Raw genomic sequence first — 18,027 nt, forward strand, 5'->3', positions numbered from 1 at the left:
AAACGTGAAAAATGTACTTACCTACACCCCATGTTTAGGGTGGAGTCAGAGGTCTTTAAGCGAGATCCTGGTAAAGCTGAGCATCTCAGATCTTACAAGAAGACATTCCTGCACTGTCCTGGACAATCTTCTTGTGAGATTAGGGATCCTCAGCTTTCCCAGGATCCTGAGAGTAGGCCCAGGCATGTTATCCTCACTAAGTGCTACAGGCAGATGCCGGAGATGCCGGTAAGTATTTTTTTTTTTTCAACTTTCTCCTAAAGCTTAGCTTAATTCTTTTTACATGGGAAAGGGTGTCTATGCAAGGTCTACTTTAAATAATTTAACTTTTTTAGATTTTCTTCTCTTATAACATGTGTACTCTGCTCTGTCATAGTGTTCTACCATTAAATAGCCACTTAGACAATAGCTACATCTGCCATCTTTATAAATGTTTACAATGGACTTGCTGTTTGTGACATGAGAATTGGTGTGTGAATTATTGATGGTTGAATACACTAAATTCACTTACAGTGATGAGCTTTTTGGCATAATATTCACACTGGCTGCCAGTTTCTTCTCCAGAATGCCCCTAAGGAAATTAGAAAAATTGAAGAATTGTATTGCTATAGTCATACTTCATGTATTTTCCTGATCTACGATGCAATGGTCTATAAAAAGTTATAAAAGTAAGACTCCCCGTAAACTCCTTTTCTCTGCGTTCATTGAAGGACACAGCAGAAAGATTGAAGATCTGAAGCCACTGGGTTATAGCGTCACCTGCAGGAGAAGGATGCTAGACACAAAACAAAAAAACAGGCTAGGGGCAGCCTCTGCTGGTGGCCAATTCCCTACCTGCTGACCAGCCTCCCGTGAGTAACAAGAAGTAAGGAGAAAACTTCTCCACACACATAGGGTTGGTGCTGTGTTCTTTCAATGACCGCAGAGAAAAGGATGAGTACAAAAATCTTATTTTCTCTACCGTTCATTGAAGGACACAGCAAAGAGATCGAAGATCTGGAACCACAGGGATCTGGCAGAGTAGTACAAAATGAGGGGTGAGACTCGGCTTGCAACAGAATATCGCCCATGTGACGCAATAATGCCAGCTATACGCCCCCCGAGCACCCCATAAGGCAATGCGCCTTCTGAAGCCCTAATTGGCTAAAGTCTTGCACCTGACCAGACATGATGTGTTTTTTGGTAATAAAGGACTCCTCAAAAGGTGTAATGAACAGAAAAACATTTAGGCACTGAGAAGAACTTGGTGGGACGCTGCCACTCCTTCTAGATAAAATCATCAAAGTAGGAGATGTGCGTAAAAATGCTGAAGCTTATGTGTCCCAAATTAAACAGGAGGCACGCAAGAAGAGCTGGGAACATCCTCAATTTTCAGCGTTTCCCTACCGAACGGATAAGGGCAGTTACCAACTCCTGCTCCTAAATAATGAGCAACGCCAACATCTCATCCTCACTGCCAGACCTATCTGGCATGGAATCCACAGAAGCAAGTTGGTCCAACGCCACCGAGACCTCCTCCATCATTTTGGACTCCTCTGAGGGAGCAGGAGAGGTGACGGAAGCGGACACTTTTTCACGGACTTCTGAGACAAGGTGCGTTCAATGTGTGAAACAATACCATCCCTGGCATACGCAAACGCCTCAAAAGAAAGTGCAATACCTGCCATACTAGCAGTCCCAAAAGCGGAGCTGAAGGTGCTACAGGCGACTGGGACAGCGACGCAGGCATACAGGTAGCACATAGGGGGAGTGGGAAGAATCCACACAGGAAAGCCCGCACCCCTCACAGACCACCACCGGAACCTTCTCTCTGCATTCCATGACAGCAGCCGCCCTCCTAGACTGCAGGGGGAAGTGACCCAGAGTACTCACGGCCCCAGAAATGGCTCTCTGCACGTGTCCCTCCAGGTAGCAGTGCCAAGTTGTACCCAGATAAACATCCACGAGGCAAAAGGAATGGTCCTTCTGTTCCTAGAGAGATCCTCCACCTCAGCACGTGGGCGGGAGTGATGAGCCCCCAGCAAAGGGCGACAGCCCAAAACAAAGATGGTGGCTGCTCCTCCCTTCTCCCGAATGCAGCCATGGACTAAGTTAGTGTATTCGTCTGCAGTTAGAGTGGCGCGGACCCAGCACGCAGACATGACCGCGGTGCAGACAGTGCGGAGCACTGTGGTCCGAAGGCAGCCTGGACCCCCAACAAGGCCTCCAGCACAACTTGCCCCCCGCAGGGGGAAGACCCACTAAACAATTGCAGAAAACAAGGAAAAAAGAATCCTAGTGAAGATTTGTAGGTCCTGACGCTAGGCATAAAATTGGAGGCTGGTCAGCAGCTGGGTGGTTGGCCACCAGCAAAAGCTGCCCGTAGGCTTTTTTCTTGTTTTGTGCCTAGCGTCCATCTCCTGCACGTGGCGCAATAACCCTGTGGTTCCAGATCCTCAATCTCTTCCCTTCAGTGAATGGAAGAGAAACATGGATTTCCCTTGTGCTGGCCATTGCCGCACAAACAGTGTGGATTAAGCTGCTGCCTCTGTTGCCCAACCCTTTACCTCTCTGTGTGGCATTTCATTTTATCCTTGGGTAAATAACTCACTAGCTCACCCTCGACATGAACAAATGAGCTTCACTAAAGTTATCAATAAGTCTATCATTTTTATGAGCACATACATACTGCTTTTCTGGAATATCAGATTTATTAGTGAAATTCCAGGCTTCATTAACTCATATAGAAGTCATTAAAATGGTATTCTGATATAACACTCTATTTACCTATGTAACTGCTGCTAGCCCAATCTACCTAGTGGCCAATTACCAGCCAAGTTCTCCGGATATGTATTTTCTGTGTTATTTTACCTGGCAATGTCTTTAGCGATCTGGTCATTTGGACAGTTGATGAACGCCAGTGAGTGAGAACCAGAGATGTATCCTCCTGTCACTGCAGCATGAATTTGGCACAATATGCTCTTAAATACTGGAAACAACAAACATGAGCCAGTCATTAGCTGCAAAATAAACACAAAGATTACCATGTTAATGGAAGTGGTACAATGAAAAGTAATATTTTCCCACACACAGCTGAATTATTCTCCAGTAGCACAAGAATACTGCCTACTGTGATCCTTCCGTAATCTGAAATGGCAGCTAACATAGATCACACATCAGTTGCTTAAACAGCAAATATTTTATACACAGCTTTTAAAGGACTTTTACATACCCGTGAACAGTATTAATGGCATGTTCATATAAAATGTGTTTTAGGATTACACCTATTTAGTATTTACACCTGAATTTGCCATCTCATCTATTTGTTACAGATGCCTGCTACTCTTTAGGTTAAATTAACCCTTTATTAGAAAGCTGAGACTTGAGTAATCCAGGGACACTTTTTTGCTGTGCATCCAGAAAGCCATTATAGGTAGAGACTGTACTTTAAATAGGGACGGTCATTCATATAAAATGGGTGTGGCTTTACAAGAGGCAACCTATTGTAGGATTTACTTTTAAATACTGTACAGTCAGGGCTGGATTTCCCACAAGGCCAACTTGGGGCAGCAGGGAGTAGGTGTCTGGAATTTCTATCTCCCGATGTCCGGGTGGGTAGTTGTTTTCCACATTTAGCCCTGCTTTGGGCAAGCAGAGCTAAATGTAGAGCGGTGAAACCACTGTGTGTTTTGTACAAGTGATCTTGGCGACATTGTATGCAGCCTACAGGTCTGCCGTTCTCCATGGAGGAGGAGGGGGGGTTGGCGCGTAGGGGGGCGCATTGAGGAACCGGCCTTGGGGCAGCAGAGAGAGTAAATCCGGCTCTGTGTACAGTATATACAGGAAGATTTCCCATAATAAGAACAAGTAGGCTGTACGGGGCCCCCTGATTTCTACAGGTGGCCCTGACAGTGTTGTTGCACAGTCTGAACAGTGTGGACGAGAGCAGCATCTCCCATCAGTTTCTTCACTGCTTCTTCTCCAGCGCCGAACCAGGACCAAGCTTCGCCCCTCTAGGGAGGTACTGTCCCACCCCTCTGCCACAAGGAGATGAATAAGCCACAGAACATGTGTATCAATGAAAAGCATGATTTGCATATGCATTATTTATATGTAAATCCTGTGGATCATTGATATAATCCAGTTGCTCAATCGTATGCAAATCATATGCAGCTCATTCCCGAGACACAACCCTGTGGTGTGACCGAGTGGATAAAAAGCAGGACTGTCCTGGTAAATCCAGGAGAGCTGGTAAGTATTCATATTCTGGAGCACAAATACCTGTGCTTGGGATTTCAGTGCATTAGATGCAGCATTGGGAACTCACTACAGAAAGTTAGGAGTTCACTAGATTTCTGGCAGATCAACAGGTATTTTTCTGTACTTACAATGTTTTTAGACAGACAAGGTGTGGGGGCATGCGCATGCATTGCAGAGATGTATTGGATATGTTTTTTGCATTATGCCTAGACATGCACTAAAATATAACTCAACAAATGTACCCTTGAATTAGTACTGATGGCTTGTCTGTATGTTTCTATCTGAAATGGAAGTGTGACCAAAGAAAAAGCAAAGGCATATTATTTTCCTAAAATATTTCGGTGTGGAGGCGTGAACATCTTTCCAATCTGAAAATTACTTGGGAACATACTATACTTTATTACTTGCTTGGGAACATACTATACTGTATTACCTTGTTGATGTTGTTTTGGGGATTGCAGGATTTCTACCCCAGGAAATATCTTTTGTACTATAAGACTTGAATGTTCACTCTCACACAAGTCACATGCAGTGGGTGTCCGCCTCACTAAATTATTCACTGTAATCTACTGTGTTTCCATGTGAATAATGCAGAGTAAAACGAACAGGTGACTATGTTACTGGCATCCATTGTAATATTGGCATAATGCCATGTTTGAGGCAGAATGGAAATTGTTGTTTTGTTGGTGACCTATGCGTAAAGTGCTGAGTGTGCTAGTACAAACATCCAGGTACATTGAAATTCACTCCATCTCGTCTGGGGCATTATCCTACAGGTGGGAGAGGAGAATCCCTGGGTGGGCACCTGAGTTTACCCCCTAAAAATTCAATAAATGTACCTGAAGGGGGGGTCTATTATGTTTAGTTGAATTTGCACCTATAATTTGCTGTCAATGTCATGCCTGCCTCTCTGCACTGATTGTCCCCCCCCCCAGGGTTCCCTGCCACATAATTTCCATCAATTAGGAGTGCACTGGTTTTCTAAAAGTCACTAATTTGATTGACAGCTGCCTAGCTGCAACCTACCCTCTATCTTCCACTGCACCCACATCCCCCGCTGCTAAGCAGAGACATCAGTTGCTTAGACCAATTTTGGACAACCTAATCTCCTCCTTCTATCAGTAGCCTCCACAGCTCCAATATAAAGTAATCTGCCATGTGTGCCTAGGGAGCTCCTGGAGACCGAACTGCTGAGCTGGCTAGCTGTGTGGGCTGGGTGTCCAGTAAGGAAAATATATGTGCCACCGGGCTGGGTGGCCACCTTCTTCAGTAAGTGAACAAACAAAAGCCTAAACTACGCTGCCTGCATAACTGCCTAATTACCGTGTTTCCCCGAAAATAAGACACTGTCTTATATTTTATTTGGCTCAAAAAAACACACTAGGTCTTATTTTTGGGGTAGGTCTTATTTTTTTTTATGTACAACAATCAACTCTTATTCATGTAGAGAAGTCTACATGTATTCATGTACAAAAATATGGTGAGCAGGGCAATCAGGGGTGCCGTACCTTTCCAAGAGCAATTTGCTAACCAATTGCTGGCCAGAATGAGCAAAGCGCACTTTCACTATTGGATTCTCACAGGCGGAGTGCATTTGGTATCACTCCGCCTGTGACAGGAGTCGGCGCTATAGAGGAGGCATCGGCTTATGCGGCTCTGCTCCCTTCGGTGCCGCCTCGCTTCCTCTAGCACTGGCTTCGTTGGCACCACTGATTCTCTCCTGCGGCTCTTCAAGTTCCCCCTTATGCCACCACCGGCCCAGGGAATGGTCACAACTAGGTCTTATTTTCGGGGTAGGTCTTATATTTCAGCAATTCCCAAATATAGTACTAGGTCTTATTTTCAGGGTAGGTCTTATTTTCGGGGAAACAGGGTACAATAAAAATGTACATCTGAATCAGGGGGCACAGGGAGAGCGGTATATTTTTTGTAGATGGTCTGTTTGGTTTGCTGGTTATGAACATCTTGTTTTTCAAGAGCACCAGAAAAGCCTCACATAATCTGCATAACTGAATAGAGATTTCAAAGACTATATCCCGGGGCACAGTAGAAAGAGTGTACGTTTTTTTCGGGTGAGTCACTCACTTCTGGACTGGACTGGTGGTGCTGTGTGGGGATACCTGCAGTGACATGCAGTGCACTGCAATAAAACGCAACATGTTTGCATTTTATTGCAGCACACCACTCACTGTGTTGTTTTCCATGTGTCCTTGCACATGACCTGCATTACATACTGGACATCAATATGTGTGAACGGGCCCTGACTTGTGCACTCTACAGAGCTTTATATGGAATTTGTATTGCCCACAGAGCCAGGACCCACAATAATGTCATGCCCGTAAAAAAAAAAAAGTTTCAGCGCTACACTTGGCGGCTGAACATGTTATGCACCAGAACAGGTGGAAAGTGTTGCCTGTTCAATAGACTAACATTCCTTTTTATAAATGTAGCTATTTCATGTAATTTTTTTTTCTCCCTAGGTAAGACAACATTATTGATGTACTTCAGCCAGCCTAGCAGCCTTGACCAATTCCTGAGGCCATCCTCAAGTCAATGGTCAAAAAGCAAGCTATAATACAGTGATGTCCTTCAGCAGCACTGCCCCTTTCCTGATGCCATGACAAAGTCTGCATACACCGAAGCAGGATTAACCCCTTCGTCAGGAAAAATTATGCCTGCAAAAACAGTCAACTATTTTAAACTATGTACAATCTGCAATTTCAAGTTTGTCTGTCACTTAGCAGGTGACTGAACAGGCAGGTTCACAGGAAACTGTAGATGATGACATAGAGGCATTCTGAATGTAACCAACCTATTAGTTCATTTTAAGATATGCCTTCAAAAACTGTAGAAAATGTTATCTGGTCAGATATGCCTTCGTTATTGCAATAAACAGTGCTTGGTCATATTTGTCTGATGATGAAAATGAATAACTTACTGTTACCCAGTGGCGTCACAAAGGGGGTGCAGGCCGCACCCGGATGGCACCATTGGAGGGGTGACACCAAAATGAGTGACAGTCATTTTGGTGTCACCCCCCTCTTAAAGGGCGGGCGCTCGGTCATGGACCGAACGCCGACAGTATCAGAGAGAGAGGAGGGGACCCGGCGGCATACCTTATCCCGCCGGGTGACTGTCCCCTCCTCTCTCTGCCAGCATCCATCACCAATATGGCCGCCAGCAGGTATCAGAAGATCACCGCGCGTGCACGATGACATAATCGCGCACGCGCGGGTGTCACCCAGTCTCGGGACGCCCCTGCTGTTACCAAAACAAATTTGTCAATAAATTGTACAATAGTTGTACACCTGAATATCTGCTAGCCATTATTTTTCTTAGACTTCTACTTTCAGAGCTAGTTATTACTTAAGAGAGAAGTATGGGGTAAGTGTTTTTCCCCATAGTTCTCTTTACTGTCATGGTAGGACATATACTAACCTCCTCCCGTGATCCAAAGCTCAGTATATAGTGAGCTATTGCCCGCCGCGATATACTGAAAGCGTCGCAGCCGAGACGGATCCCGACAATACTGTCAAGATCCACCCAGCTGCATGAGTGACAGCTGGCTCTGCCTATCTACAGGAAGAGCCAGCTGTGTCCACCCCCAACCCTGTTCGTTCCTCAACAGAGCGCTGGAAACTGTGACAGTTTCTTTGTCACAGGTCGGCTCTAACACATAGTTCTCCTTTAACTTACTACCAAAACCAGTAATAATTGAATGCAGAGGCAATTATTTAATATGATAAAGAGTAGATACATTTATATAGTCTTACAGATACAACCGGCCCTTTGAGGGCAACCATAATGCTGATGCGGCCCGCATCAGTTTGATACCCCTGCTCTAAAGATTAGCAGCTGAGAGCTTTTTTGGGTAATGCTGAGAATTATTTATGTAAGCAAGCTTAAAGTGACATTCAAGGATAAAGGATATCCCCCCATGTTAGTGTAAGGACTTACCTTAAATGATGCCTCTTGATCCGATCATCTTCTTCTTTACTGTAGTTTTCAGGAGTCCCTCAAGCGCTGGTGCGGGTCTCCGATCCAGCATTGACTCCTCTGTGCTAGATGGCACTTCCTGTCCCACGGTGTCTGCATGCGGGTGCACGCTGCTCCATAGACTTACCTTGTGTCTCTCCTTGTCTCCCGGCCAAAGATCTGAACGGCGCATGAGCCCACCCCAAGATCTTTTGCAGCCGCCCGAGACTCTTCAGATGTTCAGACGGGAGCATGCGGCAGAGACACAGATAAGTTTTAATCTGTTTGAAAAGATTTTTTTTTTAAATGTTTTTGCAAAAAATGCTGAGGGTTTAATAACCCTTTAATATTTTAAAATGAAAACCTGCTGGTGCTTCTGGTGCATTTAGAAAAATGTTTTTCACATAATATGTTAAATCTTATACAACAGAATGTTGCTTATTACAAATACTGTACACAGCACAAGCTATCCTATGAACAAGCCAACGTTTGCATTTGAAAGCTATGCTTCTATAACCTACAGGTGTCTTTTTCTATAGCTGTCGCTGCTGTGTTGTTTTGTCAGTGGGGTAATACTTTCTGAATAGTAAAAGCTGAAACAGCAGAAGCCCCTGATACCCCCCTTCCAAAAATGTTATCAAAACTTTCCATCCTTCTTTATAACTGTATTAAACATGAAAATATGCAGAGAATGTAATAACCCAGTGCTTATTGATTGAAGTCAGTACTGTCAGAGGAGGTTAATATCCAGCAAAACACAGCACTGTAATTAAGTTAATTTAACCCTTGTGTGTGCACATTTGAAGCAAGAGATAACTCCCTGCAGCAAGAAATAACTCCATAATGATAAGTGCCCACTGCAGGGTCGCATTAGGACACTAGATGCCCCCTGCCACCCATCAGCAAGAATTTCTTCATGATCATTCTCCTTATTAATGATTTATACAATACAGACAGCGTGAAAGTACCATTCCTGGCAAAGGGACTAAAGTATGAAAAAGTTTTCATTTTAAATCTGTTGAATCAATGGCATCAATGTATGGTCACTTCTGCGTTTATCATGTCCAAACAGTATAGCACTCTGACATTTCTGATCTGAGACATGAAGAAAAAAATATTGCACTCACCAGCAGCACCGTCATCCAGCCTGGGCGATGCCAGTTCTGGGGAGGTAACTGGCACCAGCACCCCATCATCCTATGCCGTCGCCTGCCACGAGTTCCCTCATGACCTAGGATGGTGGTGGGAAAGGGGAGGAGGGAGGTGAGTCCTGTGTGCCAGTCTGAGCATAAGCTTGGTCTGTGCCTGTGAAATATGTGAGTCCTCCCCTCTCTCTCTCTGTTTCTCTCTCTCCATCTCTATTTCTGTCTCTCTCTTATTCCATCCCCCATCTCTTTTTCCCTTCCTTCTCTAAGCCTTATTTACTTAAAGTGGAACACCAGTTAAAATGTGTTTTTCATTTTGGATGGAATGGGAAAAGGGTTAGAAACTCTGACAGGTTTTTTCTGCTTTCAATGTCCTCATTGGGGATTTTCCCCCTCTTTTCTTGTGCGGCCACTCGAACAGGAAGAGAGCAGAATCATTGCAATGGAGATCATTAAGGGGGAGCCTGACAATGTTCATCCTAACCCACTTTTTCCTCACCAGGTCCATAAATAAATACCATTCTTCACTGCCTTGCCCCGTAATTACATAACCACTATCCTGTGACACCTAATTATTCATATAGTGGTCTGGGGGACTGCCTGCAAAAGGGTTAAACAGGAGCTTGGTGAAATCTGAGTCTTGGCTAATGTTGCTCGCTTCCTAAATTAAAAGAGCTTAATGTAACAAATAACTGTGTTATATGGAGCAAAGACTAGACCTGTCTATTGATCTATCTGGCCATCCATCTAATTGATATGTATGTTGAGCTCTATGGGATTCTTTAATGTAATTCTCTTCTATTCTATGACATCATACGCTGAGCTTGTGGGAATAGAGTACGGTTTAGTTTGTGCTGCCTTGCAGTGTTTTCTGCTGGGTGGAGAGCGTAATCCTGTGACTGGTGAGATGTGTAGAAGGTGAAAATCTCCTCAGAACATGTGACTGGTGGATAAAGAAGCCATTCAGCATGGCAGAGCAGTTAGAGCCTGGCACCGTGTGTGCAATTAATGCTTTGTACAGACTTCCTTTCCATTTTCCCATTTGCTACAAATAGTTCTCTGTATGCCTGACCACCACCACAGGCCTGTCCATTCTGTGTCCCGAGGGGCACTTGCAGGGTAACAGTCCATCTCAGAATGAAATAAAATACTGTATGGAAACTGTAGGGAAGAAAGGAGCATGGTGGACAACCTTCTAAGGCTGAAAACATGGACGCTTTTCTTCACCAATGTTTTTGGGTGCAACTGCTGGCCCCACTCCAGGTCATTCCTTTATCGTAGCCAGAGAGAAACGGTCAATGTTTGCTGTACAGAAGGCAGAGATTTGTACTTACCACCTTTCTGAGATAGGAAACAAGAACACATATTAGTGCTGCTATCTGCAGCACTCCTGATCATCTGAAGAGGTATGCTGCATACCTAACGATGATGACGTCTGACTATGTGTAAGGTACAACTTCAGCTGTATTTTGGGTCAGAAAAATACATTGAAATGTTCTCTACGGAGATTTAATCAACAAAACTAAAATAAAATAATTCAGATGATTAAAATATGACTAAAACTAAATGCCATTTTAGTTTTAGTTGTATTTAGTTTTAGTCATATTTTAGTCATCTGAATCATTTTTGTTTTGGTTTAATTGATGCAAATTGATATTTAATAGATGTAAATTGTGAGTTTCACACACATTTCATGTCCCCTGGTTGCACCTCAACTGTCCATTATACAGAGGGAAGAACAGAGGCCTTGTGGCCAGTGGCTATAGAAAATGCCACAGTGTAAACAATGTCCCAGGTTTTGTGGGAGTAAAAAATGCCCGGGGTATGGTAAGCTGTGGTAATAAAAAATGGCCTACAGCCTGTGGTTAGTGCAAGGAGGAAAATGCCCCATCTTTGGTTTCATTGGAAGGAATAGTTCCTTGTCACTTGTATCAGTGGAAGGAATAGTGCCATGTCAATTGTGTCAGTGGATAGAATAGTGCTCCCTCGTTGGTATATGTGTAGACATAGTGCCCTATCATTTTTGTTAGTAAGAGGAATAGTAATCTGCCATTGGTATCAGTGGAAGGATTAGTGACACGTCATTAGTGTCAGTTGGGGGAATAGTACATTGTCCTTGGTGTCAGTGGAAAGAATAGTGTCCCTTCTCCAGTGTCAATGGGAGGAAAAGTGTCCCTTCACTGGTGTTAGTGGGAGGAATAGTGTCCCTTCATTAGTGTTAGTGGGAGGGATAATAAGATTCTGTTCTTACCATAAAATCCTTTTATTGGAGTCATTGAGGGCCACAGCTCTGAAGAATTCTAAAATGTAGGGTTATGCTGCTGCCATGCTATCATGATGTGAATGGAAACCAAGAAATCTAGACGAATGGAGACAATAACTGAATGAACATATTCCATTCAACCTTTAGAGTTTCAACATAAGCATTGAGAGCGTTTAAATCCAGGATGGGACAAAACTCCCTTTGGACCTCGGAACATTAAACAGGTAAGGGGACTAGAACGATAACTGCTTTGATGTAACAATCCCTAGACCGCCTGAAAGGTCTGCCTAATGCTGCAGAGACAAGGAAAGGTGAAAGGCAAAAAAAGCTACATTTCTATTTTGTAACTATAAACCACCTTCTGAACCCAAGCATCTGAGATGCTTGCTTGCCAGATCTATCATCTCCGCAAAGGCCATCAGACATCCCCCACGAGAAGAGCAGGCGGAGATTGACCTTCATGCTGAAGCAGACTTATCTGTGGGTTTGGAGTTCGTGGACTGCCAGAGGAGTCTGGACTAGAAGAGGAAGGAAACTTGCTGTCCTGGAAACTAAAACCCTAGTAGCTTACCTAATAATTTTATCCAACAATGCGTTGAAAAAATGGCTCCCACATAGAGCAAACATAAAGTCCCTTCTTATATTGAGGCTTCACCGACTAGCACTTAAGCCAAATGGCTCTTTGACTCGAAACGGAAAGGAATACTCAAACAGGCATCAAGAACTGCATTGCACACATAATGAGACGAAACTGTCATTTGATTGACAGGTAGCTAGTAGAGCCTGGGAAATAACAACTGTGGGGTAGAGAAAAGCGTATCCCGTCAAGAGTAAATGGAGCAAGAAAGAGATTCCAATTTCTTATCAGTAGGGTCTCTAATTGAAAGGGTATCATTAGAGGAATAGTCAAAGCCCTATTAAGGTGAGTCAACCTCAAGGGGAACAGACCATTTATTAAAAACAAAATCATCCGGGAAAGGATAAAGTGACTAAAATCGTTTATCCAATGATTCCAAATCTTTGTATATAAATCTGCCAAAGATGATAAAAAGAAAAATACTATATCAACTCGTGCAGGTTTAAAAAAAACTAAACTAGTTTCAGGGATCTCAACCTGAAAAAAGTGATTTCAGGGAGGTACCCTTCTCATTTCAGGGAGATGCCCTCTGTCTCCTCTCCCCCCATCCGGGGTGGGGGGGAGTACCCCCCTGAAATGATTGCAGTGTCAGGAAACAGGGGGTGTTACCTCTGCTCGGGGGCCACGGGCACGGTGCAGGGCACGGGTTCCCCTCCAGCCTGGTAGAACTCTTGGTGCCCGGGCTGCGGGTGCGCATGTCACTCGGCGGGTGCGCATGTGCAGTACTCAGGCTGCGTGTGCATCCCCGGAAGCGTGCGCGTAGCGCTCCTGCGCCATTAGGGCCATCAGGTGTGGGCCTTGCTGGAGGAGGTTCCCAGCACACACCTTCCATCTCTCTCGCCTGCCATTGGTTCCCGGGGAGGGAGGCCTCCTGGTTGCCTCGGTGACCGGGGGGTGGTCTTACCTCCCCTGGCTATAAAAACCTGGCCAGAGATCTGGCTTATTGCTGAGTTATTACACCTTATGGTGAACACCTAGCCTCCCTGTTGATCCTGTTGCCACTTTCGTTGTACTTCCTGATTACTGAACCCTTGGACAGTCTATCGCCTCTGAACCATCGCTGCCTGCCTCGACCCGGACTGGACTTTGACTACTCTCTTGGATTGCCCCTGAATTGTACTTCGTTTCTGGCTTCCTGCCAGTGGGTTCCTTACCACGCTACTAGTTCGCTGGTACGTAGTGACATGCAGATAGCAAAGAAGCTATTGCTTCCCTTGTTATCTGCAGGTTTTTTTTTTGTATTCTGACAGCTGTTGCCGTCGGAATAAAAAAAAAAAAAACAGCATAGAAATGAACAGCAAGCTGGCTATTGCACCCGCCCTCTGCTACTGTCAATGAGCAGAAGAGGACCTGACAGCAGCAGTGGGCGGGTGCAATAGCTAGTCTGCTATTGGCTATTGCAAATTGAAACAGCCAGTAGCAATCTAACTGTTCATTCCTATGCTGTTTTTTTTCTCTGACTGACGGCAGCCCCGATGTCAGAAAAAAAACCAACAAATAAAAACAGATAGCAGGGAAAGGTTTACTCTGCTAGATCAAGCAGATTAAACCTTTCCGGGAGAAAATGTTTCTCTCCCGGAAGGCCGGGAGCCACTAATAGTGGGAGACTCCCGGAGCGTCCGGGAGAGTTGGGATTACTGTGGTTTCTGCAGAAGTGGTACAAAGTGCAGAATCCTTTAAATTTAAAGCTGAACGCACATCTTCAATTAAAAAAGCCACAGTCACCGTAGGTGACTGAAAATCGGCAGCTGGGGTAACGTCCTCCTCCAAGGACCATAAAGATTCATCTTCTGGAAGGGCTCTAGCTAAACCGGCAATATGATATCCGACATCTCCTCATCCAAAGCTTTAGAAAAGGAAGATTGTGGGTGTTTCTCATCCTTGTTAGGGGAATGAGAAACATTTTTATCTATCCATGATAGACAAAACCTCCATAACTACAGAAAAATCACTTTCTGTGAGAAAGTGGGAGAATTTCTACCTTACAGATAGAACAGAGACCACAGACAACATCGTCAGATGTTCCCGCGCAGATGTCCCTCCACCTGGGGACATATAACAGGTAATGTACCTTTAAATAGCATTTTTTACCTAGAATACTCATGACACTGACTAGTGTGAAGTATCAGGAGAAAAACTCTGCCACTTCTCACAGCCACAGCAGGATAATGTTGCAGAGCCAGTAGGAGATATAGAGCAGAATTAATCTCCAGCTCCTTCTTCCCTCAGAGTTTGTGTCAGCTTCTCACAAAATGTGTGTCTCAGTTTTGTGAAATGATGACGGGAGGAGAGCTGAGGTAACAAATAGAGCTGCAGCTAACGATTATTTTCAAAATCGATTAGTTAGCCGATTATTAAGTTCGATTAATCGGTTAATCGGATAAACAATAAAATACATTTTAAAAAATGGCTCCAGTGATGGGACTACTAGTTTGTATTGAGATTGTAGACCATCACAGGAGCAAGCTTGGAGCGGTGGAAGTAAAAAAGAAAAAAAAAAGTGTTGTGTGCAATATAGTGAAATGGAAAGTGTAAAATTATATAGCAATCAATGCAAAATGGCACCGGCTATAGAGGACTACAAATCCGAGCAATAGTACATTATACAGCACAATGCAGAATATCACCAGCTATATAGGAATACAACAAATCCCAGCAATAGTACATTATAGCTGGCGGTATTCTGCATTGCGCTGTATAATGTGCTGTTGCTGGGTTTTGTAGTCCTCTATAGCTGGTGGTATTCGGCATTGCACCACTGTATAATGTACTATTGCTGGGATTTGTTGTGCTCTTCTATAGCTGGAGGAATTCCGCATGGCGCTGTATAATGTATCATTGCTGGCATTTGTAGTCCTCTATACTGCGCAGTGCAGAATATCACCAACTATAGAGGAGTACAACAAATCCCAGCAATACATTATACATACAGTGTATAATGTATTGCTGGGATTTGTATTCCTATGTATAATATACAGCACAATGTACCATCAGCTATAGAGGAATACAAATCCCAGCAATACATTATAGAGTACCATGTGTGGGAAAGTGCAGGCTTACCTGAGCAGTCTTCCAGCAACTTGCTTTTGAGATCGGGCCTGTCATCCCCCACAACTGCTTCTCCTTACTACATCTCCCCCCGTCCCTGTGCCGATCGTGGATGCGGGCGGTGAGTGTGAGGCGGGAAGGAGGTGCGGCGTGTAGAGCGTGGATGCGGGCGGATCTGGCAGCGGTGAGCGTGAGTTGGGGAGGAGGTGCGGCGCGCAGCGTGTGTGGAGCCATGAACAGGGCCAACTGATCGGAAGCCGATTAATCGATTATTGAAAAAGTTGACAACTTTTTCAATAATCGATTATAATCGATTATGTCGATTAGTTGTTGCAGCCCTAGTAACAAATGTATCCTCAATGGGGTAGGGGACATGCGACTGGCCAGATTAATATGGCTATGCTGAGGGTGTGCAAGTGCGTACGCAGTAAAAAGCAAGTGTGTGGTAGTTTAGTATTTAGAATTAGTAAAGAGGATGGAAGGTCCCAGTACCCAGTAGGGAGAAAAAATATGATATGACCTCCAGGGTCCTGATTCCAACATAAAAAGGAATCCCCAGACAAACCTGGCCTGACCTCAGAAATGGTAGTTGAAATACCTCACCACATAGAGACACAGGACCATTGCAGGAAGGATCCACAGTGTGGTGACTGGAAAGGCATGCACGCTTTAAGGCCCCATGTCACAGTGCCGTGTTTTCCCGAATGTTTGAGGGCATTTGTGGAAAAGTAGTACAGTATATAATGCAAATTTGGCGACATGAGTTCCACATTTTTTCCCCGCGTGTTCTTGCGCGTCCTCAGAATTCTTTAGAGCCTTGGTTCTCAACTGGTGGGTCGTGACCAAAGGTGGGTCGCGACCCCATGTTCAGTGGGTCGTGACATGCCTTCCTTCTAGTTGAGAGACTCCTCAGCCTCCCGCTAGTTTTTGTGCCCTGCAGCTATTCAAAATATGGCCTGCGTGTCAGCTTAAGGTGGGGTGGGATGGAAGTATGGTCATAAGGGAGCTCCATCCATACATGCATTTGCTTACAGCTCCCACATGTGCCCTGTGAAGGTGCCTGGATTGCACTGACGTCACATTCTGGCTCCTGGTGCCTCTACAGGGCATGTAAGGGAGCTGTACAAGCAATGCACATATGGATAGAGCTCAGTCACAGCACCACAGCCCACACTGGACTCCAGGCTGAGGATCCATTCCAGTTCTCCCATATGGTAGGGAGAGGTGGGTCTTAAAAAGTGTGTATGTGTGAGAATGTCTGTGAGTGTGTGAGATTGTGTCTTTGGTTGTGTGTGTCTGTCAGTGTTTTTGAGGGTTCATTCACACTAGTACAGTGTGTTAATCACTCAGTCCCATGCGATTAATGCACTATACCACGCAATGCGTGTTCTGGTGTGGAAGGTGCATTGCGTTGCCATTCATTTGAATGACACCCCAAATGAACCTCCCACCCGCAGTTTGATCGCTTGCACCCAAATGCTGTGCATTCCAGTGCAGTGCAGGTCGCAACTTAATGACCAAGGACAAATGTGGGTCCTGAGGTTACACAGGTTGAGAACCACTGCTTTAGAGCTTTGTGGATGATGCATGATGGAGAAAGTGCCTGTTCACTAGTGTCAGCCTCAGCCCCTCCCTGCAACCAATCAGAACTGAGAACCAAACGCTCAATAGTACACTGAGTTAAAGAATCGTATGATCTTACTGAGTCAAAAGAATCATGAGTCTCCAGATCAGTTACTGACCTGCACAATCCTAGGAGTTTCTAGTAGAACAGTAGACTGAATCAATGGTCAGGTTACAGCAATGGTTTAACACTCTCACTCCAATGTTTGCAATGACACCTAACACGTGTGATGCAGTCATCTTTTACATACATGCTCTAAACATGTTTATTCACATACAGATGCTAGGGGCAACATGGTGGTTTAAATTTTTTACTTAACTTTATTACTATCACACAGGGGCTAACAAGCCCCTATGTCAGTGGTTCTCAACCTGTCCCCAACCGGGACCCCTTGGTAACATTTGCCAAGTTTTGGTGACCCCCAAAGGTAAAATTTAGGGATGACGCGGCTGCTGCAGCGACATCTGGAGGCGTGGCAGGAGAACTGACACTGCTGCGGTAGGAGAGAGCTGAGGAGGACTCTCACCTTGCACAGCGACCCACAGGTTGAGAACCACTGCTATAGGCAAAGACGGGACCGGGCTCTGCAGCTGGAACTAGAAGAATTGGATTTAAAGTGTGTGGCTATATAACGTATGAGGTACATACTCCACAGTACTGTCACTGATAGGGATGGGCTCGGGCGTGTTCGCAGCTCCACGTGCCGAGCCCGCCAGGAAGCTGACAGCGCGCAGTGCCAATCACAGGTACTGAGACATTTCCCGATCTCTGCAGCTGCGGACCGGGAAAATGGAATGCATAGCTAGAGGTGTGTTTTACATATTTTTTTGCTTGAATACATACATATTGCACCCGCCCTCTGCTGCTGTCAATCACTAGAAGGGGACCTGGTGGAGAACTTCAGGTCCTCCTCTGCTGATTGGCAGCATCAGAGGGCGGTTGCAATAGCTAGTTTGCTATTGGCTTTTGCAAAGTGAAATAGCCAATAGGAATCTAGCTATGGTGTTTTTTTTTCTGACTAGGTGACCCCTGGCAAATCGTCATTCGACCCCCGAGGGGGTCCCGACCCACAGGTTGAGAACCACTGCCCTATGTG

General features: G+C 44.9%; 1 protein-coding gene across 1 annotated transcript in view; it reads right to left on the reverse strand.

The window, feature by feature from the left end:
* Window positions 1-9,545, reverse strand: part of LOC108802046 (protein CutA homolog) — an 11,905-nt gene extending 2,360 nt beyond the window's left edge. Inside the window, exons 1-3 of the mRNA XM_018573933.1 lie at window positions 9,342-9,545; window positions 2,851-2,999; window positions 512-571 (exon numbers count right to left, since the gene is read on the reverse strand). Coding sequence (XP_018429435.1) covers window positions 512-571; window positions 2,851-2,999; window positions 9,342-9,410 — 278 coding nt within the window. The 5' untranslated portion in view covers window positions 9,411-9,545. The remainder of the gene's footprint in view (window positions 1-511; window positions 572-2,850; window positions 3,000-9,341) is intronic.
* Window positions 9,546-18,027: the final 8,482 nt, after the last annotated feature.

This window comes from Nanorana parkeri, unplaced genomic scaffold (genome assembly GCF_000935625.1).
Source record: "Nanorana parkeri isolate BGI_ZX_2015 unplaced genomic scaffold, ASM93562v1 scaffold2627, whole genome shotgun sequence".
Lineage (NCBI taxonomy): Eukaryota > Metazoa > Chordata > Amphibia > Anura > Dicroglossidae > Nanorana > Nanorana parkeri.